Source organism: Anabas testudineus, chromosome 14 (assembly GCF_900324465.2).
Source record: "Anabas testudineus chromosome 14, fAnaTes1.2, whole genome shotgun sequence".
In the NCBI taxonomy this organism is placed as follows: Eukaryota; Metazoa; Chordata; class Actinopteri; order Anabantiformes; family Anabantidae; genus Anabas; species Anabas testudineus.
In genome coordinates, this window is record NC_046623.1 from 4,363,140 (window position 1) to 4,390,154 (window position 27,015).

Consider the following 27,015-nt stretch of genomic DNA (forward strand, 5'->3'; position numbering starts at 1 on the left):
CTCCCCCTGTCACAGTTAATTAAAATGATTATCTTCAGTCATTTGTGTAAATATCATCATGTTTTGGGTTGTTTACTGAGCAGAAATCCAAATGTGATCTTGCATGGCAAGCGTTTTGATGCATTAATTCAAGTAAATCTGTTCTTGTCCCAGACAGGAGATGGTGTGAATGATGCCCCTGCCCTAAAGAAAGCTGAGATTGGCATTGCCATGGGCTCTGGGACTGCAGTGGCCAAGTCTGCGTCTGAGATGGTGCTGTCTGATGATAACTTCTCCACCATAGTGGCTGCTGTGGAGGAGGGCAGAGCAATCTACAACAACATGAAGCAGTTCATCAGATACCTCATTTCCTCTAATGTGGGAGAAGTCGTCTGGTGAGGAGCGACACACTATATAACCAACACGTGCTGCATGTTCTTCCATCATGCTCAGCTGATGTTTGTGCGTCTCTCTGTTTGTCTGCAGCATCTTCCTGACAGCCATCCTAGGTCTCCCCGAGGCTTTGATTCCAGTCCAGCTGCTGTGGGTTAATCTGGTGACCGATGGTCTACCTGCCACCGCCCTGGGCTTTAATCCCCCAGACCTGGACATTATGGACAAACCACCACGTAACCCCAAAGAGCCTCTCATCTCTGGCTGGCTCTTTTTCAGATACCTGGCCATTGGAGGTAGTATATTAGCTCTGAGCTGAATTCCTGTTAGTGTTTCCACATATTTTGTCCATGCACTCCTCACAATCCCTCTACCAGGTTATATAGCTGTCTGTCTACTTATAGTAATGTTAGATTTTAAACTAGCATCTTGTGTACACATATGTCTATGACTGTCTTTCTCTTTAGGATATGTGGGTCTCGGAACAGTCAGTGCTGCCACATGGTGGTACCTGTTTGATGAAGAAGGCCCACAAGTGACTTTCTATCAGCTGGTAAGTTACAAAACAGTGTCCTGGTCATTCTGCCTTCTTTTGGTTTCTGCTGCACCCTCCCATCCTTAGAGGAGAGGGTTTTATTACTGTTACATTTCGATGTGCATCACCCTCCATGCCTTCTTTTGGTGATCCCATCACTGTACACAAATAGAAAAGGAAGTAAGACCCATGTGGTTTGACTGCGCACAGGGTAGGAATGAGGCCAGTGTTCTGCAGCTGTCCCCACATCAGCACTGAACTCTATCACAACAGGTCACAAGGGTTCTGGTGACAGGGCCAGACTCACAAACACAAACACTGAGTGCCTGTCTGTCTCTCTCTCTGCAGAGGCACTTCATGCAGTGTACTGAGGACAACCCCATGTTCCAGGGCATAGACTGTGAAGTGTTTGAATCACGCTACCCCACGACCATGGCACTGTCTGTGCTGGTCACTATTGAAATGTTCAACGCACTCAACAGGTCAGTCATACAAGACGCACAACAACACAAACATCCACTCTCTTTGTTGCTGCAGAACATGTTTGTCTTTTTTCATGTTATTGTTGATAACGGTTGTATTTTCATTCTTCTGCATTTTGTTGAAAGTGGCAAATAAATCCAGCGTAGCCGCACATCTTAAGAACAGAAATGAAGCAGAAAATAAAAGGAACAGTGGTACGAAGGGAAAACTCCCTGTGTTTTTGCCAGGATTGCTCATGGAGCAAGTCTTTCAGTAGCTCCCTATAGAAACAAATACTAATGTCTCGTTTAGGAAAGAATCTGTCAAAGGGAAGGTTGAAATAAACGAGAGTGAAAGTGCATGAGGGGACACATGATAGCACCCATATATGGAAGGAGATTTATTGTTATGCATCATTTCATCTTTGCTACATGATAGAATTACTTCCATGTAAGTCTCTAATGTCAGTTTGATTTGTTAAAACTTACCAGTTTGTCTGAGAACCAGTCCCTGGTCAGGATGCCTCCTTGGGTCAATATTTGGCTGCTGGGAGCAATCATCCTCTCTCTCTCCCTCCACTTCCTAATCCTCTACGTTGAGCCTCTGCCGGTGAGTATTCAAGAGGGTTGTTTGGGTGGGTGAGGGCGGAGACTGCTGCTGTCGGTGAGCCGGCATATTATGACAAAGTTACACAAAAATGGCAAAAAGCATCTAAGAATATAGTGGCCCCCCCTTTTTTTCCACTTCTAGAAACTCCAGACTACACAAGACTTTACTTGGAAAATTACCCAAAGAGAGATATAACACAATAACACGGTTCTTATTTTGTTCTTGTTGCATTAGTTTATCTACACAGGAAGTTTTCATAAACCGGAGGTTAGATCATAGGATCATTTGTCATCATCTGCTCAACTAAGTGAATAACAGAATGTTTTTCAAGCTGGGAAATTTAAAATTTTCTGTTTATATGTTATTGGGACCATGTTGTACAGCAGAGTTTACATGATCAGCACTGTTACACAATCAGAAATCGCAGTTCAACTCCACAGAAACACCTGAGGTCCTGTAAGTGGCATCTTGCACTGCATGTCCTCCTCTTGTGGTCCAGCACCCTCACAGAGTTGACTTGAAGACAACAGTGTCTCTCTAACAGTAGTGTGTAAGGCTCATCCTTAGGTCCAGCTTGGACAATTTGGATTTAGCCCAAACAACGGAACTTTACAGGACTCACTAGATGTGTTTGGTGTGTTTATCAATTTCCCTGGAAATGTGAGTCATTTCCACTGTAATGTGCAGCTGCAGGATTTCTGTATTTGGTCGTGTTTTCCCAGTTTGAGCCGTGTTTCTGTGTTTAGGGTTGTTGAGGAATTCCTCTTCCTCCTCTTCAATTCATGTACACGTAGTCCTCAGACTAGAACCATAGGAAGGAAGTAGAAAACCATTTAAATCGCAGTGTGTTGAGCTTCCAGGACCACTGGCTTCATTGTGTCTGCTGAATTATTATTATTAAGAGTGCCCTCTGTGCTGCAGTTGATCTTCCAGGTGACCCCTCTCTGCTGGTCTCAGTGGATCGTGGTCTTTAAGATTTCCATCCCAGTCATCCTCCTGGATGAGGCATTGAAATATATCTCCAGGAATCATCTAGAAGGTATGCCAAGGCCTTTTGTGTTCCACACACTTAATGAACTAGCCCATAAAAATCAGGCTTTGTAAGTGTGGTGAAGCTCATTGAAATCAGTGAATGTTTGTGTTGTAACGCTGAACATCAGATTTCACTAACAACACTCTTCTGCTCTTTTTTCTCTCTCCTGTATTTCTAATTCAGCTTAAATTCTTTTTGTCTCACCTTCTGTGAAAAGGTACACTTTTTCCAACCTTGTCACGTCTTCCCTCTGCACTAGAAACCTGTAGCTGTAGACTCATCACACCAGTCTCTGTGTTTCCTAAATCCTGTTTGTTTCTTTGATAGGTGATGAGGAGAAGAAATATCGGAGGAGATGGCAGCTGAACTGAGACCTCTCCCTCAACACACGCATACAGTTTGACACATGCCTACCCTCTGCCCCTTTTTGAGCTAGGAACCTTCTGTCTCCACTTGTCCTCATTCCCCACTCCTGCATGTCACACAAACCACCACTAGAAATAAGCAGGCCTTGCATGAGAACGAGCGTGCAAGGAAGAGAGCCACGCGGCTTTGCACGAGTGCGTGAGTAAATGGACGCTGAGAGTGTCTGTGTGTGTGTGTGTGTGAGTGTGTGTGTGTCTGTGTGTGTGTGGACAGGCAGATGCAGGCCTGTCTTTATAGCTGCAAGAGCGAGAAACAACAGCAGGAGAGAAAAAAAAAGATGAAACTGCCCGGGCTCTGCTTTTTATAGATATCTGCTTGTTTGTTTGATTAGTTTTTTTTTTTGTTACTTTGAGTGTATAATACAGTACGAACATAGTGGTGCAGTAACTGGACTTCGGGGAAAGGAAGGGAAGGGAGGACAGGAGAATGGAGGTGGTGGGTTTGAAATGATCACAGAGACCAAAAGAGAGACTGAGAGGTGACGCCTGCAGTGGAGGAGAGAGACCGCAGCGAGAATATGGAGGGTGAAGAGTGCCAGCTGTCGACCAGCACACCTGTACCTGAGTGTGTGTCCACAAAACCATGATCTCAAGGTACTGCCCAGGCTTCTGCCATCCACACTACTTTCAGTGAAGTCCAGCCAGCCCCTGCAGGAGCACGGCCTTATCAGCACAACGCAGTCGTATCTCTGGCCAGTTTGTCACAGCGCTGCGCCTTCATCGCTCTTTGTCTTTGCTCTCACCACATCCAGACTCCCGCTGGTCGTACTTTACTCTCCTCTTTTCCCGTCTTGCTCTCTCTCCGTCTCTCTTTCTTGCTCTCTGTCGAGGAGGCAGCTGCAGGGGCTCCTGATTTTGGGGTTGTGGGGTGGTTTGTGCATGTTTGTGTGCGTGTGTGCGCGCGTGTGTGTGTGTGTGTGTGGAGATGTCACTCCACCTAAAGTGTGAATAGCTTTACGTTGCTTGGCCGCTTCCCTCAGCTCTTAATTCGAGGGGCTGAGGTCAGCTCACAGACTTCAAAACAATGACAAGAAATAAAAATGTCAGACAGCAACCGAACCAGCAAACCGAGTAGTGTAGTCGTCAGCCTGTCCACCCAGCTGCGTCCTGTTTAATGTCCATCTGCTGTGTTGCCATCGAAGTTTTAGCTGATAGGTATCAAAATTAAAGGTAGATCTGAACAAGAAAATGATGCTCTGAGACATTTTATGTAGCAAAGTGTCTTGGATCTTCATGCTTTTGTTCCACTTTTCAATTTATTCAATTATTTCTAACCCTGCACCAGCCGAATGTGTTTGAGTGTGGGTGTGTGCGCGCGCATATAGCCTTACTTGAATGAATTCATCTAATTTGACTCAATAGGCTTGTCAGTGATGAAATCGCGCCGCAGATGTAGTTAAAGTAAGTTAAGGAACTGCTTGATTATCTTACCTGCTCATGAATTATTTACATATTTAGCACATTTAACATCCATGCCTTATATAGCCCACTGCACTTCCACATTAAATATGTGGTCCAAATGAATGTGTTTCTGCTAGCCTTTAATGACCCCCCTCTTTTGTTTTTTTTTTACCCACCACCACTCTCAGTCATACGTGCCCTATTCTGATCACTTGAGGTCTTACAGACTCTGAATGTCCACCTGGTCTGAGGCATGTTTAATAGGAAACTCTTTTTGTTGTGCTTCGTGTGCTGCTCCCTCAGCTCCTCCCGCTCTCTCAGTGCTTTAGCGACTCACTTGGGTATTGTTTTATAACGACTAAATAATAATGTATTTGACTGAATGAACTCTCTGGGTTTTGGATTTTTGTCTTTAAGTCTTAATTATATGGGGGTTTGTTTTGGGGCCCTGGTGCTCTGCAGACCAGAGCAGGTGTCTCTTGGAGAGGGAAGTGTGCACATTCAAAAGCCAACTCTGTAAAGGTGCTGGGTCAAACATAGCACTGTATCTCCACACTGTATCAACAGCTTTTAATGAACGCAATCAAACATTTGGTCAAAAATCGTCAAGGTTGAGCTGCAGCGATTCATCAAAGGAAGAACAATTACCAATTAATCCTCCTTTTCAAGCAAATATGCTAAATATTGGACAGCTCCTGGATTCAAATTGCTAATTTTGTGACAATTGTCTTGGTCTTATATTACAGTCGGTTGAATCTCTTTAGGTTTTAGTATTCTAGTCAGACAAATCACCATTTAAAGTGGTCTTTACTGTATGTGGTTAAGGATATTTAGATGTTCGGTGAATCTGTCTGATGCAGGTCTGTACAGTTGTTTTAGCTGGGAGCTATTGCCACAGTGTGCAGATCTTTATTCTGTTTCCTCCCCTTTTCTTTCTTCCAGTGTGTTGCTGTTGTTGTGTTCATCTAGTTTGTTGCCTGGTGATGTTTTTTTTTTTTTGTTTTTTGTTTTTTTTAATCTTACCCTGTAGGGGATAACTAACCAAACTTAGATGAAATGACCTCATCCAATCCGGATATTTCCAGTTTCATGTGCTCTCTGGGCTTGTTCTTGGAAATGTACAGTAGGAAATCACTCACCCGAGCAGACGCTGACGAAGACAATGAATGGGGGAGTGCACTTATTAAAAAAAAATAAAAAAACAACAGCTTGTCATTAGAAAGGAAAGGACGTCATGGTGAAATGCTTTGAACACCACAAAACAACCTGTGATAATGTGGGAGGATTAGAAGGTTGATAGTTTCTTTAAACTACAAACTGGTCTCCACAGTTTTATATACAGCTTTTTTTTTTTTCATGACCATGACAATGTGGCACTTCTCTCCAGACCAGCAGACCCCCTGTCCCTGTCCCAGGTCTCCGTGGCCCTGTAACATGCTGGCACTCTGGCCACCAGGCACTATAGGCCTTGTTATTTACTACTGAATCCTCGACTCTGTACAGAGATTATGATCGCATGGAACCTTGTTACTGTAATAATAACCTATACAGTATATAATATTTAATTTTTTGATAACTTGCATCAACGAAATCTACTTACCAACAAGACAAACTTGCAAGAATAGTTTTTTCTCTCATTTGAGCACAAGGTATCTAAGGACTTTCTTTTTCTTTTCTTTTCTTTTCTTTTCTTTTTTTTTTTTTGTAGAAAAAGAAGTTTGTTTCTTCCTTGTTCCTGTTTGGTTTTTACAGTTGCTGGGGTTTATTTTGTGTCTTTTACTGTAGGGAAAAAGAATATGACGTTATCATGTTAAAGCTAGACAAGAATCATGCTTACGCTAATTATTGATGATGATGATGAGTTATCCAGTGTGAGAATGTTCCAAGAATTTGTGAATGAACTGTGTCTGGTTTACACTGAGTGGTAAACAGTGATGAATCCTGTCTGGTTTATGAAGTTTTCTGACTGTACATTGAAGGGTTCGGTGTGGATGCAGGTTCTAGAGACCTATGACAATCCTTTTGGCATTTAGGATGTTACACAACTCTTCCAGCACAGTACTCCATGTACTTTTCCATTTGTAAAATCTCCCTTATTAACAGTGATGGGGCAATCAGGTTCATATCGATAACATCTGACCAGCTGTCCCCCCTTTTGTTTTTTCTTAATTGTCTCTAGAGCCTGAGTTCCACCTCTGAGAAAAGGATTCTCTGTATTGCCTTGTTAATATTAATTGTGGACACATAATTTTATAAATGACAGACGTGGAAATAAAGATTATTTATCTTGTTATTTATTCATAGGTTGTGTTCTTTCTTATATAGTGGTCAATGAAAACTGTTGATGGTGATTATCCCTATTAGACTCGTGCTTCACCTTCATCACAGCATATCAAACTCCTGTCTAATCCACATTTTTGTATCTTTATTGATCTATTATCTAATATTGTGAACATTACTACTGTAGTGAAATCATTTGTTTTTTAAATGTGAAGCACAGTGATTTATATTTAGGTGATTTATAAAGCAAGACTAGTTCAACCTGCCTTCTTTCTGTAGGTCAGGTTCTTTTCAGGAAATTTGGTTTCCACAGAAACTTATTCAACCAGCTTCACCTCAGGCTTAACTGATTTTATTGTCAATCTGCCAGGATAAGACTGCAAATGTTCTTCTTCAGTGTTATTTTATACACTGACAGTTTATTATAGGCAGATTTTTTGTAGTCCTCAGTATCTGCAAAGGATTTTAATCAAATATGAGTTTAAACAGAGTTAAATAAAGTCTATCTCCTGGATGTAGCCTCACGGGTAGAAACCTTACCAATGGTATTTTCTTGCTATAAAGTAATTTGATGTCTGATGGTTGTTTAATAATTACAATTATCAATTACTATACAACAACTCATGCTCAACCAGGTTCAGCTTGTTGTGTCGAGTTGAGACAGACTTTTCACAATAGGTTTTATGAATTACAGCATAGCTGTAGACCAGTCAAAAGGGCCGCGCGGACCACTGTCCACTACCACATTAAAAGCACCAGGCGGATTGTGGGGTAGAGTAGAAAACTTGAATTCACTGTCTGCACTTGTGAATCAGAGAGCATTTGTGGTATTAGAGCAAAAGTTGGCAAAAGTGCATTATATTAATATCAGGTGTGTATTAAACGTTTTGGACCAGCAGGGGGAGATACACACCACAATTCCTGTGTGTATGAAGCATCAGTACAGGACTATTTCTCCTTCATACTAGAACAGGTCAGTTGATGAAGGATTTTACCTGTGATACCTGATAAACCTGTGTCTACCTGACATTAAACATGTTTACACACACCTGCACCTGCCTGTCTGTACGCCAGTTACTATACATGCTATGTTTTTGCTCATTCTATTTTAGGGCTTCCTCAGATCTCACATGTGACAACTACACACACACACACACACACACACATGCTCTCCAGGGGAAGTTCCCGGGGTGCAGGTAGAATCCCAAGGGCGGCGGGGAGAATAGAAGGGGATCTCATTAGTATTAGGGCGTTATTTCCACCTCAGAGGCCTCAGAGGGACGCAGGATAGGAAAAGTCAGCAGGGCCACTGTCCCAGTGAAACACACACACACACAAACACACAGGCCAGAGGTAGCAGCTGAGAAAGCTTGACGCAATAATAAAAGCAACGGTACCTACACACAGGGACAATGTTGTTGAAATAGATTGATAACAATAATGACATAATGATAATAGACTGATAAAATTCTCACTGCATAAATCACAAGCACTTAACTGAGCTGGATGATTAAAGCATGGCCGCGACACTAATTATTGCTACGACTGATTATGAACCGTTCACCTTTGCAAAAGACAGTGTGCACATGTGTAAAAACTTTCTTCCACTCGACACTTCCAAAAAGATACTATCACTGCTGTGGAACCGGCACAAAGTCCTAACACAAGCTGGAGCTGCAGAGCTTCGATAATGATCTGGTCACGCATGATATGGCCGGTGCTGCCATGAACACAACACAAGTGCTGTACTGTGGCTGACTTGCACGATGACTCATGCGGGAACAGGCAGGGAGCTCTGTGAGAAAACACTTCTAGAGAAGCGCCTTGAGACAGAAGAGGCTGGGAGAGATTTGAAATTTGTGGGGTGATTGTTCTGTGAGGGAGGACATTCTGCCCCTTATCCCATGGTGTCAAACTGTGTTGTGCTGTGAGGCTGAAGCTGTTGCCAAGAAACTAAATGAACTTGCTATGAACTTCCCCCACGGCTGCGACAGGGAAGAGAAAGCACTCTCAAAGGCTTGATCCACCAGTTGCTGCTGGTTTGATATACTGTGCAGCGTTGACAGTGAACTGTGGGATAAAACCAGTGGTGAAGTGCACTCAAACGACTGCGTGGACTCGCTCCGGATGTACACATACAAGTAGGAGGTATTTGCACTTCACTTTGGTGCTTTCTTGTCATGTCACTTTGTCATCAGTTATATTTCTTCACTTCACAGATGCAGGAGAATTAGTACGTGTAATAATATAATACTTAACTTAAAATTAAACCCATCAGATGTGACAAGCACTCAACGATAGCAGCTTCTCAGACATGAGGATAGGAACAAGTCCGTCTGAGCTCTATGAGGTTTTACAAACAATCTCCTTATCAATCAACTGGTAAATAATCATTGTTGATTTTCATTTTAGATTTTTGAATAAATAAAACTGCTAAAAAAGGAGTCTGTGTCAATATTAAACAGATTTTATTCAGAGAGACTGACTCACACTGACACAGGCCTGCTGGAATTGTCAGCACTCGTTGGTCTACTAACATGCAGTCCATCTTCACGCTTGCTTGCATGGAGCAGACTGCAGATGTTTCGACGTCACCCTCATCACACTCATCAGTTATCCTCCCGTTATCGGCCCGTTGCAGTGCGCTATCGTGTGTCACGTCTCTTCTCCATCTCTTCTGTCACACTGCAAAATGAGAACACACAGTACGTTCGTTATTGGAGACGCAACAGAGATAGATTCACCTCGGTGGGTGGCGACGGTCTGTGCAGTACGTCAGGATATTCCAGATTTAACAATAAAGTCCTATTCACACAAAAAAAATTATTTAGTTTATTGTAATGATTGTCACTAAAGTGCAGTGTTTCTCTTAACCCCCATATATCTACAGTTACACTGTTTCCAGAGTCACACCACACATTATTACCTTGCTTTGACCCTTTCTGGTCTCCTTAACTAAATATTAGTCAAATATGACCTTTAATTCTACGCTGTAAGAAATAAATTGTTGTTTCAATTAAAAATGTGAGTGGAAGAGATGCTTTAAATTACACGCCTTGTCATGTTTAAAGCTGAATTCAATGATTGAGGCCATTCGTTCAGTCAAACTTAATCAAACTTAAAGTCAGGAGAATTAAGATTGAAAGGTTCTGATGGTAGAAAAGAAGCTAGATCAGGAAATAGAAATTAAAGTTAGCCTGTAAATACTACATCTTGATATTTACTATAAGGTGGATGTAGTAGTAGACACAAAATTATTATTTTACAAAATGGGCACCAGCAACCCCAAAATCCACAGATCAGTTTATATATTATATATAAATAGTAATTTATATTAGCAAGTAAAATACTGTCACTTGTGGTGTTCACAACTCTCCATTATTGAGTTCAATATAACGTTTACTGCACAATAACATAAACAAAGCAGTCAAGTGGAAGAAAGACTGTGACAGGACTCAGGTGCTCAGCAAGTCAAAAGCATGTCTGAACTAAAGCTTGAACTTAGTTTGGACTATAGATTGATGCATTCATTGCCTACATCATGTTCAGTAACCTGCACTGAACACTTGTCCTGTGCTTGTCTGCACTAATTACTGACAGGATCCTTTGAATTCCCTTTGCTCACATGGATAGTGACATATAAACATGACCAGCAGGGGCGCTGCCTTCACTTGTGCTCCACCAAGTCCCCGTCTCTGTGATCCAGTCTCTACCGGAGGAGCACAGCTGAAGATGTGTCTGTTAAAGGAATAATCTCACTTTAGAGTGGGAACGAGAACTTGTGGTTGTGTGGCGTGGATCAGTGATGGCGGCTTTATTAGTGGTGCTGCAGGAACAGGGCGGATTTTAGGACCCATGGCTTAAATCCTGGTTGAATAATAAAAGTTGGGGGGTTTTGCGTGTGTCGACGTGCGACTAACGAGTCAGTCAGCGTGTGTCAAAGTGTCTGCTCACAGCCCGGCTGCAGCTCAGCTCGGCTCAGCTCGGCTCGGCTCGGCTCGGCTCCGTGCGTGCGCGCTGCACATTGCGGTGGTGCACCAGCAGCCAGCTGCGGGCTGTGCACATGTTCGGCCGCTGGGTGTCTTCTCTCTGTGGCTTCACTGTAGGCAAGAGAGCCTGCTGTTGAAAGGGGGGTGGGGGGGGGGGAGAGAGAGATGGTGGAGGGTGGGCTGGTCCGTCCGTGTTTTCCGGAAGAGAGGGCGTGAAACATGGGACACATCTTAGGTGAGCAGCTGATCCTGCCACACATCCAGCAGAGGAGCCCGCGCGTGTGCGTCCCCGTCCGCCCGTGCGAATAATCGTCTGTGGATAGAGGGAATCAAAGAGGCGCAGCGCGTCTGTGCGGGACACCCCCGTGGATCCCTTTGACTGGAACCAGTAAACGGGACCGAGGACTCGTCCGGGTGGGTGAAACTTTCCATTCTAGTCCATGTTCCTGTCGCCGGGGTGGAAATGTGGAGCAGTGAGGCTGGATGTGCTCCCGTGCGCTGCAGATCGGGCTCGCTGCACGTGTTTACCCTCCGTATCTTAGTGTTGTTCATCGGGCTGCTCACACACACACACACACACACACACACACACACACACACACAAATGCTGAATCCGCTGCAGTTTGTTGCGCTGGTTCTGTGCCACTTTACACACACACACACACGCGGAAACTGCGCTGAAATGCGGCTTGCGTTCACGTCACCACTGTGCCATTTATCTGTGTCATGCACCTGTCATAAAATGATGGGGCCTTACACCTGACTCAAGGGTCCCATGAGGGGCCTGTGTTGGACTCCCCAGGGGCCCCTTTTGATGTGATTGTTTCTTTTTAGTTTTGGTCTTTAGGTATTTGTCAAAGTGCAACGTGAGACATGTGGTTTGAGCTTCTCACCCATGAACTGAGGCACAGAGACGTGTGAGATGTCTGGTGGCAAGCTGGTGTTGAAATGATGACAATACAGTAACCTGCAACATACTTTTGATTATTGATTAAACATTACCCACGTCACTTATCATGGCTCCAGCCTGTCAGATAGGAGGGTTTACATCTACTTGCCACTGTGACTTGTGACTTTGCACGGTTTGGTCTGTTGTGAAATGATGCTGTTTCAGTTGAGAGTCAGTTTAAGTTTCCTCTTTTCAAAAGCCACAGAAACAGCCTTCGCTTCCACTGTTTTCAGTGCGACTTCAGTGTCTGATAAAAACAATGGCTTCACCTCAGCATCAAGTGGTGCTCATTGTACCCTGTTTACAAGGCACGGGGCCCGATCCGTCCTTTCAAAATAAATCGACTCCTCCAGTGTTGCAAAACAATCCGAAAGTACTTGAACGTGCAATAAATAACTGCAGCGTCTCTGCTTTTGTTCTCAGCCCGGCCTAATGAAGAAGTTGAGTCTGTGTAGTGTTTGCACAGCAAAGAGAAAACCTGTTTCAGTGTTGGTTTGTTGACAATATGTTGATTTAGATGCTCACATGATGACATTTAATGACCTCTGCTGAGCAGGTTGGACACTTTATCAGTTTTGTTTTTGTGCACTGGGACTTCCCTCTTGTGTTCCTTTCACTTTTTTCTTTCCTGTAGGCAACTTTATGACTTACATACTGTTTTATGACAGTGCTGGACTGATAACTGCCAATTTTAACAACCCGGATCACAGTGTTGAATATCACTTGGCCCTTTTTTATCTGTGTATTATGGAAGGACAAAAAATAAAACAAATGTGTAAACATACGTTACCAGTAGGAGGAAATATCATCAGTTTCCATTGACCAAACACGTCCTGCAAGTTTGACTTCAGTTTGCGGGTTAGAATAAGTTGCTTTGCTTGGTGTAAATTAGCAGCGGTATCACTTCTGTTTCTCTTTCTCACTGTTTGATGCTGAAAGTGCTGACTGCAGGCTGTAACCCCCTTAACACTTTCTGCTCTCGTGGGCTTTGGTAATCATACCAGAGGCTCAGCTACTGAAAAACAGGATATGTCAACAGCTCCCAGCTCCTTCAGCCCCTCTGGGAAATCACTTGAACATGGCTAGTGGAGAAAGAAATCAACATCACACGTGTTTATGTGTTTGTATCCTTGTGCGAATGCACGCAGGTTAATGCGTGTGCTGTTATGACTGTATTAGTATCTCGAAGAAATGTCATAAACAGTTTTACACGGAGGCCTGGATATCATTCATCCATGTTATGTCAAGCCCAGCTACACTCAGAGAACCAGAGAATAAACAGGGAGTGCTGCTGCTCTACCACTGGTCTGTGTTGGTGGGTGAACACTGCTGCTCCGTCCTGCGTACTGCAAACAATTTCAGCCATTATGCCGATTGATGGTTGAAATTTTAAATCACTGTAGGCCCTACAGTGTAGGGCGACGGAAAACCTGCAGCTTTGATAGAGACAAACCAAAAGAGGGGCAGCACCTCTGAATCCATCTTAGTGTGTCTTTATGTGGCCATGGAGACAATTTGACAGGCACACAAAACAGGGAGAAATGGAAATCGTGCATGACCTTGGCATTGAGGATTTAATTAAAGGTGTGAGTTAAATTTCTTACTGCTGCACTAAAAGAGAGCCTGTAATTAAAATTAAAAAACAGCTAAATTACACTGGTTCCATTAGAGACAATAGCCGTTAATGAGCCAGTTTGGGGGGAGAAAATCATTTTCAGGAGAGTGATGTAAACACAGAATACTTTTTCTTACATATAAGAAATGTGCGACCCGAGGTGTGTTTTCCAGTCTGGAGTGTTGATTCCACAGTGCTGAGAGTGAGAAGCTTTTCTTTTTTTTTTTTTATTTGATGCCTGACAGGTTTACATATTACAGTGTAAGAAAAGAGTAGCGGCTCTACCTGCTGAAGCGTTGCTGTTACAAAACGGCTCCTGTTAGCATTGCATGTGGACTGGATCATCCTCCAGTACCTGGAAGCTCTTAAAGCGTGTTTGTTGAACTGAACTGAACTTGATGCTGATGTTAAGGTGAACGTACAGGCCTAGTACATATTGGAGCTTCGCTCTTTACCGGGTCAATTAAAGAGCAATTGTTCCGCAGGAGATATAGAATAAATGGAAATATTAAGAATGGCCTTTGAAGAAATATAAACTGCAGTGAAACCATGATTAAAATGATGCTACTGTGCATAATTTCATTGTGGCCATTTAATTTGAAACTGTCCTTCTACAACATTTTGCATCTGTGAAGACCTTGATTCCCAGAAGATGGCACGTTTTGTTCATGGTAGTGTCTATAAACACCTGCAGCACACATTATACAGATGAGGTTAGCGTTAGCCGCCTCTGGTTTGATGGTTTGTGGCTGTGGAAAATGGTCAAACTATCAAAACGAGTCATCCCGTAACCTCAGCATCCTGTATGTTACCTGGTAATTTGCATCATGTTACAGTAACAGATTGAGTCGTGTACAGTATGAGGGGCTGACATCACAGTGGATTACAACAGCCAATATTGCCAGCCCCCTGCTGGTTGACTGCCTACGTGGCCATTAGAGCTAAAATGATATTACAAATTCGCTTTTGTGTCTGCCCACACAGGTGTTGTACTAATCATAATACCAGTGGCAACAGTGCCTGAATCAAAAATGCATGCTCCCTGGAGACCACTAATGTCACTGCAGAAAAACAGGTAGAACTTACTTTCTGTGATACCATTTATGATTTCAAAAATGAATTGAAAAGTCAATTAGACTTAAAATAATAGCTCCTGAAGGCCAGGCCAAAAGCCCTGGCGTGGCAGCTCTGCTGCTGTCAATGTGTAACAGTTATGCGACTACTGTAGGCAAATTGTAATGTGGTGTGTCATAAATAGCCCCAATGTTATATTAGTGCAGTCAAATTCATATTTTCCATGACGAGAAAATTCTGGTATGCTTGAGGGTTTCAAAGAATTCATGGCAGTGAATGGCCACTTGCAGGATAATCCATGTGGGAGCTGACTGGAAAGAGTGAAGTGGTTGGGATGAGCCTGGAAAAGGTCAAGTCCAGCTGCAGAGACGGTTTCTCTCTGCTGAGATGGTCAGAGTGTGCCCCAACGGGTGTATAGTCAACATGGCTGTACCTTCCCCTCAGGTGGAACAGCTGCTGATAAGAGGGAAATTTAACACTCCAGTCGGAGCAGGGGAAGAGACTCTCGAGAGTTGTGACAGTCCCAGTCAGAGCAACCAGGGAGAAGCTGGGAAATGTCAAGAGCGCTGAGCAGTGTGTGAGCTCCTGAAGGGGTCAACCCAACCGCACAAGCTTGTACAGCTGCAGTTTTGGCCACTAGTCAAATGCTGATGCATGTCACAATATCACAAGCAGAAACAAAGTTGCATCAGACCTCTGTGGTCTGTTATGCTTCATGACAGTTATGGTAAAATTCAGGAAGGAAATGTTGCCACCTAGCTTCCTTCTTGTTATTCAGTGCTACCTTTTATTTTTTTAACCTTATGTTGTTAGTGTAATGTGAGTCACACTGAAATATCCACTACTGGATGGCTCTGGATTCATAGTCGCAGTAGAAGAACCGTAATAACTTTGGTGACCTCCTGAGTTACAAGTTTATCATATGAACTTGGCTTGACATCTTGATATCAACTGGACTGATGTAAACAGCTTTTAGAAATTCATGGTACCCTGAAGATGAATCCTTAGTATTCTGACTGTGACCTGGGAGATTGTCATGTGGCTGATGTTGGGGCTGCACAGCAGCCTCACAGATCTACTGCCTTGGCTTCAGATTCAAAGCCACTGGAAAGTGGGCGTCCTGCTGTGACTGCATGTTACCTTTTACCCTTGCATTTTCTCGTCATCTTCCAAATCAGATTCTAATTTCAGCTGCGCTAAAAGAACACCAGTTATCCAAGCTGAAGTGAGACAAGTCATTTGCTAATGTTTTCTAGTGAGTGAATACATGAATACACTCACAAGTCCTCATTAGTTCATTCTGTGCCAGGTGTGCAGCCACATCTGCATATCAGCCGTTCAAAGCACGACCTGTAAGGACTCATCCAAGTGCTAGGCTGCACTCCACCCCACTTACACCTCTCCCCTGTTCTCATTAGTCTGCGTATGAGAGACACCAGCATGAATGAGGTGCCCACTGGGAAACTGCACCATTTTATTTCTTTTATCAGAACAGTTTTATTGAACAAGCATGGCTAAGCTGTAGGAAAAAGAAGATGAAGTGTCCATTAACACTTTTCTTTTTCTTGATCGAGTCCTACGTGAAATGTTAGGGAGGGTAATGGGGTTACGCGCTTGTTTTTTCCCTTTAAACAATATGTTCAGGTAGTTCAGTATTAAATTGTGAACAGCATTGTCAGGCTGTGAACGTGTCAGCTTAAGTGACATCAAAGCAGTTTTGTGGTATTCTAGGCCTACGTGTGTGTGCCCCGGACAGAGATCTGGGGAGTCTTAGTCTTTCTATACATCTCTTTTAAATGTACTGCTGCGTTTTTCTAGAGCTCTGCTGCTTTTTCCGAGTGGCCGATGAGCAAACTGAAATAAGTGATGGCTGCATTGACTTTGTGTTCGTCCTCCAGAGAGTCCGTGTCCTGTCCAGATCTCTTCCACCAAAACCCTGACACCAGCTTTTCCTCTGTGACCACTTGTCATCGTGCACTCTTTTGGGTAGACTCTTAAATGCCTTATCGAGAGCACCCTCTTTATCCCACTTAAACATATTTTTTTTTGTCTGTAGGCAAATGCAAAGAGTTTGTTTAAGGTTAAATATTGCATGATTAAAAATAGTAAATACTTCTATCTATATTTTATTTTATTTTAAGTGAATGCCCACACATTCACAAAGGCTTTTGCACCTAACTTGCATGTGGCAACTATCTGATATATACTGTAGCAATGAGATACACACCAACAGATGGTAAATTCTGTTTACATCAGATACGTGTGATACCTGAGTGGACTTATTATTTTTTTTTTTTATTTGAAAGTTTTTGTGTGTTAATCAGTGTGCAACAACACTGTTTAGGTTTGATATATTTTAGGTTCTATATATATGTTCTTTAAATACATATATCCTCTAGAAAACATATGTTACCATGCAAACACGATACTCTCACTGTACAACTAAAGATCGGCATGGTGATGTTAGCATTCAGCCTCCTATAGCTGCTACAGTGAGCAGTAGTAGTAGAGGGGGGAGGGAGGGTTTGAATTTCCAGTCACACATAAGAAGAAGTGCAAAAAACAAATAAACGTGAAAATAAGTTGAACCCTAGTGTTTGTATTAATATATATTAATATATAATATTAAATAACATAACCTTAAAATAATATTCTGACCATACCAGCTATTGTTGGGATTTATCCTGGAAATAATGTCACATGGTCATTTTTGTGATTGGCTGCAGTGGGAGATGCTCGGGTAGGTTGTCTTTCAGTGCAGACAAGGAAGGATTTGGCTCTCATGACAGCTTTGTTATTTCTACCAGCTAAGAGACCGAGCTCGAGCCTCAGCTAAGATCTCTGCTGACACCACTCCCCTCTTCAGCGTCTCTGTATGACATGCTCTACTCTTTCGGCTCAGGTCTCCTTGCAGTAGGCTGGTCCAAATATCCATCTGCACAGATGGCGGATGATGGAATTGCATGAAAGAGAAGAAGTGAAAGCGTTTTCGATAGAATCCTGGAGGAGGGAGAAGCAGAATCTGACCCTGGGCCAGCTAACACCAGCGCTCTCCTTTTGAGAAGGCAGCCTATTTTAAGTGAGCAAACTGTTCCTCAGATCCATTCCAGTTCTGGAGAATCGACCGACCTCAGCTCCCCTCTCCTGGCTCCTGCATCTAAATTTCTCTTTGTAGCTTACACCAGGGTGGAGAAAAATAGACCCTTCAATACTGCGGCTAACATTAATGATGAAGGGAGGAAGAGGCTCCCAGCTCACGGGGATGAAATTCTTGCGTGAGAGTAATCTGACCCTCATACTGCAGGAATAAAAACTGGCACATCAGATGTGCATCAGTAAAAGTTTCTCAACTTCATCATAAAAAATGTAAATGAGCATTTTTAATGGAATGACCTGTAAAAGATGAACATAAATTAACAATCCCGTGTCTTTGGGGAGTAGCATTATTAGGATGAGTCATCAAAGGGCTGCTGGGCTCAACATTTGCTGTATCTGTGATACCAGCAGCTTGCTCTTGGCAATGTCTCTGTAGTCGTCTGCTTGTGACCTTTCCCCAAACAAAGAACACAACCTCAGGTCTGATTTAGTTTCTGAGACTGTTGTAACGTTTGTTTTCCCTGTTTTTTTTTTTTTTTTTTTGCTTTTGTTTGTTTTTTTTTAAGCTACCAAACGCACATTTAGGAACCTGTTCCAAAGAGATAAGAGCTAAAAAGAATGATCACTTTGTTTTTGATGTTTGAAATGCTGGGAGAGACAGATTAGCTGGAGAAAAATGCTCCTCAGTTCCGTGTCTTTGGTGCTGATGACAGCTCTCATAGTTCTGGTTATGGCTCTGGCTGGTTATGTTCGAGGTAGGGTAGAAAAAAACAAAACATAACAGTGACCCAAATATGCGTACGGTGGTCAAAACCACCTCAGGCCACACTCGAGCTCCGCCAGGGAAGAGGTCAAGGGTCAAACCAAGTCCCCGAGGAAACGGCTCCTTAACTTAGTATTTTTTGAGCCAAACATGAAGAATTGTGTTCATTAGAGCGTTATCCTCAGTGGGATCGTGTTAGTCGTGTTGCCGTTTCCGACACCTACTGCATACTACGATTTGCACCTGCGCAGCTTCATGCCCGCGTGCCCAGATCGTGCTTGTTAAAGCATAAAAACCACACACACACACAGACACACACACACACGTATAGATCAACTGAGGGTAAAACACCTGCGGCTGTGTGCTGCGTGAGGACAGCTGGGTTCACTTAGTGTGCCACTGTGGGCTGTGCTGATCGTGTATTCTCTCAAATTCAAACGTGCACCTTCCACAGAATAAGCAAAGGTAGAAGTTCATGGTATGCATAAAATATACATGACTGAAGAAACATAAGATGTCTTCTGCAAAAAAAGAGTGTACATTACATGATCTGTCAGTGCAGTTTTGGAGTTTTTGTTATGTACTGATTTATTTTCTTCCCTCTACATCTTGTGCACTCATCCAGCCTTATAACAGTATACTCCCACCTCCATGTTTCACCGTTGGCACCGTGCAGCCACTGTGCTAGTCACGGCCAGGTCTGTGCCAAACATGCTGGACCCCATCTGATCCAAACAAACAAATATATTTTGGTTTCATCTGACCAAGGAATGTGCTGCCAATGTTCATCAGGCTTCTTTTTGTTTGTTCCTTGGCAAAGTGTGAACAGTGGTTTTCATCCCGGATGATGTCTGTCGAGGTTGACACCATGCAGTGTCTCTCATGCTGTCTTATTAGTCACTGAAACAGCATTTTCCACAGATAATGCTAGTGCCAGGTGATAAGCATTTACCCTTCGCTTTTAAATGCGTGACTATGTAAATAACTAATAGTGCACAGTGTCATTTTTCAAAGATGGCCACTGCATCCATCATACTAAAAATCTAATATCTAGTACTTCCCCTAAAAATAATACAGCTTATCCTAAGATGTTAGAAATTTGAATGACCTCTGCTTGGAGGTACTGTTGTATACTGTCGCCTGCAGTTTTACTGTTCAGTCTCTAATGAGTAGTGAAAGCTGGACTTGTTTTGTGGCTACAGATCACAATTTGCTGGATGCTGAATTAGTCAGTTAAACTGCAGCCAGCACCTGCCTCCGTGCATCAGTCCTGACCTGGCAGCCTGCCCACCACCTGACCACAGTTTTCAAACAGGAGGGATAGAGATCGCTGGGATATTCTAGCCCTCTGTGGGATTTAGAGGGCACCGATTATCAATCCCAAGGGAAAAGACTGATGCCTTCTCATTTTCAGCAGCAACAGATTAATCCTCTGCAGGTTTGCATCATCCCGGATTTCCAGCGCTGCGATACGGGAGGCTTTGAATGGAAATTCTGTGGTCCATCCTTCTGGACTCAATCCGGTGCTACTGACTCCTAAAAATAGATGATCAACTTTAGCGGGTTCAGCGGCCGGACAGCCTGAGCGGTGTTACAAGGACAGAGGGTGGAGCCACCATCAAAGTCCGCCCCATCAGAAAATTTAACGCGTCTTCTATGTCATCAATCTGCAGATCAGGGGTGTGGGTGATCCTGGGCCGGATGACCCCTTGTCAGGCGACGTTTCTGAATATTCTCGGAAGGTCAGCCATGCTGGAAGCTGCAGACTCATTGTCAGTGTGAGTAGAGGAGAAATAATTGGCTCATCCAACTTGCCAGTTCACACTCTTCTATCCTGTGTAATCCTGGGCTTATTATTGCATGAGGCAGTCAACCTCAGATACGGTGGCCCTGGATTTGTTTGGGATTGTCCCAGGGTGTATTTCTGTCCTGTGAGATTTATTGCTGCTCATGGCCTCTGTGTCTGGCCCGCGGAGCAAGGCTGCCCGTATTCTCCATCACTTCACATTGATCGGCTGTAAGAGAATGGGTCTAACAGGTTAAGTTGTGTCTCATACAACTGCCTGCTAATCCTGTGGATTGAATTAATGAGTTACAGGGATTAGACTGTGACAAGTAAGCACGGGAAACTGTTGTCTGCTGGGAAGTAGTGCAATTACGGCGATTGTTCCTGCGGTTGTGAAGCTACCTATTGCAGAGGCGGTTCTGTGGATGGACATGAACAGTCTGTGCTGCCAGTTTTAATTGTTAATCAGCGACAATATAAAATAAAAGAGTCTTTGTGCGAACCAAGACCTGGAGTGTTTTTGTTTAGATTTAGATATTACTCTGAAAGAGCAAGTGAAGCAACTAGGGTAGATTTTTAATTTGAATTAAAGTCTTAAAAGACACTTTGAGGGAGATGTTTTTACTGAGTGGATTGTGCTCTGGGTGCTGTAGTCTGCTGGGTGACTGCTGCTGTGTGATGCAGCGATTACCACTCACTCTGGCCACGCATTTTAGACTCCGACTTGTCATTCTACATCTGTTGGCGCCTCTGAGAACGAGTTGCTTTTAACATATATAAATGTATTAATAAGCATCAGGACGGGGCCGAGATCACAGTTAATAGCTGATTGCTATGCTCTCTCACTGTTATCAGAGGCCCTTAAGAGGCTGCGCACTCTGCTCCATATGAATGAAGCTCGCCCAGTCAAAGATGATGAGGCATAATCACTGCCAACTGTTTGCGAAACAACATGAGGAACATCGGGGCGGAGGGACTGTTTCTGGTGTTCATGTGCAGAGGGGGGATGAAATGTCTCCTATAATCCTTATTCAAAAAACAAATTCAAGTGGGGGGGGTGTGTGTTTGTGTTTGCGTGGGCAGGTGTGTGTGTGTGTGTGTGTGTGTGTGTGGAGGGGGAAAAAAACGACGCTCTGATTTGAAATTAAAAAGCTTTAGATGGATGTGTTGGTTCGGGCTGATTGTGGCCTTTTATTAAACATGGAATGAGAGCCAGTGAGTGTGGTGTTTGGAGTCTAGTCTTACTGCCTAAAAGAATTTGATTAGGAGAGATTTTTATTACCACTTAACTGCATAAATGCTTGTTTCCACTTGGCAAAGACTGCAAATACTTGATGGGGTGCACTGAATTTGAGGGATTTGGCAATTGACTTGACAGAAGACATTGCATATGGGAAGGTTTGTGTTGTTTATTTTGCCCGTTAGCAGCTTCAGCACAACAATATCAGTACTGATTGACTCATTTAAAAAATCTTTACTGGTCAAGCTGTGACACTAATGGGCTCAAATTGTCTATTTAGTAGATTCCATAGTCTAAATGTAATTAATTTGATTACAGTGACCTATAATCACACTCTCATTCCTGATATTAGTTGTTTAATCTACTCTGAATGATGTTTTTTTTAGTGGTGTGGAGGAAACAGAGGAGATAAGACAGTAGCATATAGTATTCAGAGATCAGCCTGTCATTAAGGCACCGGAGGGATCAAAGCTCGAAGATTCAGCTCGTACTTTCAACCCTGCGATAACACACAGGATATTTCATTTCTCTTGATCAGCTGACTTAGTAAGTGTGGATACAAGTTTTCAACAGCTGCAACATGCATATCAGCCGTCAAACACACACAAACTTACATAGTTACAGTATGTTGCATACCTCCTTGTTTCCTGTTACATGAGAAAGTAGCAGTAGATGTCTTTGAGTACATGGATCGCTTTTGTAAAAGATGGACCCCGACCAAGTCTTCCTACTCGTTCTACATCACCATACTCGTCTCGAGAGGAGGTTACCCACTAGGTTTGGACTCGCTCCCACCGTTCTAAAAGAATTTTGTGTCACTGCACAATATGGCGATGATTACAGTGTGAATGTACAGCAGTGTACTGCTTTCAGATATTGCACCATGTCTGATCCCTGCTAAGTTGAATTCTTACTGGTGAATCATCATAGGCATGTGGCCACAGTATGTTGTCCGTCAATATGTGCTCTGTTCCACCTCAGGAGTCCAGCTTGTCAATAGCATCATACAAGCACACATGCTTCTGATGTCTCTGACAACATGACACATCACACCTTTTTTTTTTTTTTTCGAATGCATTATATAAATGCCAAAAAAAAACAAGTTCTGGTTTAACGTCATTGCAATGCAGATTGTCTTCCCATCACACTGCAATCAGTGAACAATCAAAGTTGATTGCCTTTGATCCTGCTGAACAAGGTGGTCGGCTACACCTCACTTCAAATATTCAATTTCACAGTTGACGACTATAGGAGAAGAAATTCACTGCCTCGCATCAAAGGAGGAGAACTCCGAACGTATTCTTCCAGCATAGTTCCCGTGGCCTCTGCTCTCAGCATCTCCCTCTATACTGCAGTTAGGTGGATAAAGACTATATTTTTCAGAAAACATCAATTCCAGTGTATCTGCAAGGTCAAACTAGAAGCCTTTCAGCCCTCTGGTTAATCTAAATCTGTAGATTCTGTGCATGCGCTTTGTTAGAGGAGGTAAAAAAAAAAACATCTAAATAAAAATCAGAATACTCGAGACCAATATAAATGAACAACCACTTGATGAAGGACTTTCTTTGGGTGCATTAGTAAAGTTTGTTCCAGAATCTCTCCCTGTCTTTGTTCGCAGCAAATAAACGTTTTTTTTTTTCATTTCGATTCTGGCCTTGGACATCTCTATTTTCTATCCGCGCACAACAGAACGATGGGAGAGACAAACAGAAGCCGGGTTAAGGATGAACGTGCTTTACTAATGGAGGCAAATGGATTCATTTGTTCACCCTCTCCAGCCCACTCTCTCCTCTTACTGTAATTGGCTCTGCTGAGGCTTCTTTCCCTCTAAACTAGCTGAAAGATGGCAGCTATTGAAAGCACTTCATTCAGATGTGCTCCTCAAGGTTGTTGCTGGCTTCACTTATGTTTCCTCTGTTTATTTACCTAATTAAAAAGAACATGTTGCACAGTAATGAGCTTGAAATTTTGAAATAGTGTCTTAATTGCTTCTATTAAGAACAGAATTATACTGAGTTCATCTTATTCCAATGCGGATCTCTCTCTGTCTCTCTCTCTCTCTCTCTCTTTAAATGTATCTGTTAAAAAACTAAATATCTATTTCACGTACAATAATACATAGAATTGGGTGCTACTGATGCAATCAATACCCACAAGAAAGGAGCGCAAATATGAAAGTCTTCAATGATTTAGTCTGTAAAAACAAACACAGACACACACACACACACACACACACACACACACACATACACACATCAAACCATTTTTCTTCAGGGCCAGAAGATCCAATTACACACAAGAATTCTCACATCCTGGCTTCCTCATCACACCTGCTCAATAGAGAAGCACTATGTCACAGATAAAAGCAAAGAAAATATGTACGAATAAACACTGTGTCAGGCAGCGAAAACTAATACGGTTGGATATGAAAGGCAAAAAAAAAAAAAAAAAAAAAATGCACTTCATAAAAATGATATTCAATAATGACAATGTGGGGTGACCTGCTTTTGTAAACAAATAGAAGTGCAGCTGAAATGAATAACCAGACCACTGCTGCTCCCCCCCTACATCTACCAGGATATTGCTCACACGTGGAGGGGGTCGAATGTTGCTGCAGTGGAGAGAAACCCGTTTCAAGAGGCAGATAATCACTAGTTGTGAAAAGAATGAACAAAATATGACAGTTCTTCTTTGTTTTTGCTAAAACGAGTCAGGAGTCAAACAATGCTTTTCCCTTTGCTGCTGACAGCGAAATGGTTTTTTCCTGCACTCTTAAATAACGTGGTTTGAATAACAGTCAACTAAAATATGCAAATGAAAGTGGGCAAATGATGAGTGCCGCGATGAGCAATCGGTTTCCCTGCCTCCTCATACGTACGAGGCTCCACAGACATTCATGACATGATCGTTCTTGAATGAGTACAGGATGGAAACTGCTCGCCTGGTGCATAAAGTCGGAATGGTCCCCACTGCGCGCCTATACAGTTTCTCTTTAGGTTGGTCTATGCTGTAAAGGCATGTTAGCATTATCGTGGGAAAAATAATTGATGCTTCCCCTGCAAGTTGGTGCAAAATTCTGCAACTGTAGCCACGACACTACACTAGCTAGACTAAACATGTGATGTAGTGCAGTTGGTTTTGAGTCGTCGTTGACTAAATGGATGAATGAGTGCGACCCACCTGGACAATATGGAGCAGTGTTATTTTTGAACATGAAGCTCTACCTGCCTGACACATTTCTGAAATAGCATAACGTGGCCCATTTACCGAGCACCTCCCCTCCAAAATAAAAAGCACATAAGTGCCTCTCTATTTGGCTCCATTGTCTCCCTCCAGGCTGTCGCTTCACGGCGCGTACACAGACCCAGGTGGCTCCTCTGAATCGAAAACAGCCACCACACCTCTTCCTCTTGATTCCTGCTGTGACATAGATGGAGACTGTTTGAGGATTAGGGATTGAAGTGCCCTTTTCTTGGATGGCCATGCTAGATTCCATTTGCATACAGGATCTGTGTTCTTCCACCAGCACAACAAAACCTGAACCAGAGCATTGAAACTCCCCGTCAGTGATAAACCGTCAATGATTAGATTTTCTGTAGAGATGGAAAACAACAGGTAACAAATGTGTCTGGTTTGTGCCAGACATTTAGTTATGGTTCATACTGTCCACACATATTGTATGTACTCTTTTTATGTGTGCTTTTCTTTGTGTGTGTGTGTGTGTGTGTGTGTGTGTGTGAGTCCACCCACAAGCATTTGATGGGGATACAAGAAGCACTGATCAGAGACATAAATCTTAATTAGTTTTCCAGCATTTCGTTTGGATTTATGGCTGCATGTCTACTGTAGGTAACTTGACCCACCCGACCACCCACACAGGAACACATGACATTTTCTCATTTTTTCCCCCGTTTGCTTGAGCATGTCTCGCTACAATTGTCATGATAAGACAATGATCTTTACCAGAAGTCAGAGTTTTTTTATTGAACCTATTTTTCCACATTGATTTGGGTTACATATATCTGTTTAGGAGATTGCTCATAATTTGGAAGGTGATGATGTTTTTGCAGACCATAGTAACAACGTGAGCATGTTGGCACACTAATATGAACCTAACCTTACAGAGGAAAGCCACACACAGACCTGTGGTAATATGGTTTATGGTAATGTGGTTTATTGGTACACCTGATAGTCCAGTTCAGTTTTTTCAAACCAAAATCACTGTTGACATTGATTCAAGTTTATTTCCTTAAGAGCAGTTTTTGGCCGCCGGAATTCTTTGAGGTTGTTGAAGACGTTTTCACCTCTCTTCCTCTCATCTTCTTCTTCAGGTCTGATTGACTGTTGGAGAGATTCGGGCATTTACCTTCAGGATTGCTGAAGTTACATGTTAATGACTCTGCAGGGGTTGAATGCCTGAATCCTCCCACCGGCCAGTTGGAAGTGAGGAAGCCTTTCAGATGAGAAATGAAACGGCTTTAAGAACCCTAAGTAAATCCAGCTGCCAAAAAAAATCACACTTAAGCGAATGGCATGACTGAGAAGCTCTAATGTGATGACGCGGAGCTCACACTCTTCTCTTCTGCCTTTCCAGCTCTGGTGAGACCCTGGACGTTGCGATCGCAGCCTGGCCCAGGTCACTTTGATGCTGGTGGGCCCCCCAGTACTCTCCCTGCCACCTGCTCCTGGGCCGCTGCCACCTCCCCACCAAACATGGCCATGAGCAGTGACCCTGGCTGTGAGAGGCTGGACGCCGACTCTGACAAACAGACCAGCGGTCTCACAGACCTCATGGCCGCCATGACGACGAAAGAGTCAGACAGCTCGGCTGCCAATGGCGTGAGGAATAGCGGGGCTCAGCAGGAGGGGGCTCAGGTCAAGAGGACTCGTCCGTTTGCGCCTCACCTGACTGGAAGGAAGCTGTCGCTGCAGGAAAGAGGCACCTACCTGTCAGGCTCTGGAGGAGGCTACACACACATCTCCCCTCAAGTGGCTCGCAGGCCCACGGTGGAGTCTAAACGTGTGTCTATATCAGACTCCCAGGTGAGGAAGTTGTTTTTATTCATACTTATTGAAATGATAACTTTCTTTTTTTTTAATTGGAGCACTCTAGTCTTTTAGATACAGTCCTCTGGTTTTTGAATTGAAGGCATGAATATCTGCAGTTGGTGTGACAGGTGGTACCTTAGCAGGGAGTGACTCAAACTGGGGGAAAACAGCTCTGTTGTGCTTATGAAAGCAGTTGTCATGACTAGATACCAGCAGCATAAAGCTCAATCTACAGCATATCTGCATAGTCACCAGAGAAGAGGAGCAGTCAGTGGAGAACATGGCAGGAAGAAGGAAGCATGAAAAGGTGTGTACACTAGTCTCCCATTAGCCTGCA

At 43.2% G+C, this 27,015-nt stretch overlaps 2 protein-coding genes across 2 annotated transcripts in view; both read left to right on the plus strand.

Moving 5' to 3' along the window:
* atp2a3 (ATPase sarcoplasmic/endoplasmic reticulum Ca2+ transporting 3) overlaps window positions 1-7,130 on the plus strand; it is a 41,769-nt gene extending 34,639 nt beyond the window's left edge. Inside the window, exons 15-21 of the mRNA XM_026370418.1 lie at window positions 154-374; window positions 466-668; window positions 840-925; window positions 1,256-1,389; window positions 1,861-1,978; window positions 2,900-3,017; window positions 3,339-7,130. Coding sequence (XP_026226203.1) covers window positions 154-374; window positions 466-668; window positions 840-925; window positions 1,256-1,389; window positions 1,861-1,978; window positions 2,900-3,017; window positions 3,339-3,382 — 924 coding nt within the window. The 3' untranslated portion in view covers window positions 3,383-7,130. The remainder of the gene's footprint in view (window positions 1-153; window positions 375-465; window positions 669-839; window positions 926-1,255; window positions 1,390-1,860; window positions 1,979-2,899; window positions 3,018-3,338) is intronic.
* Window positions 7,131-11,258: 4,128 nt separating this feature from the next.
* Window positions 11,259-27,015, plus strand: part of camkk1a (calcium/calmodulin-dependent protein kinase kinase 1, alpha a) — a 42,849-nt gene continuing 27,092 nt past the window's right edge. The window contains exons 1-2 of the mRNA XM_026372514.1: window positions 11,259-11,520; window positions 26,224-26,672. Coding sequence (XP_026228299.1) covers window positions 26,343-26,672 — 330 coding nt within the window. The 5' untranslated portion in view covers window positions 11,259-11,520; window positions 26,224-26,342. The remainder of the gene's footprint in view (window positions 11,521-26,223; window positions 26,673-27,015) is intronic.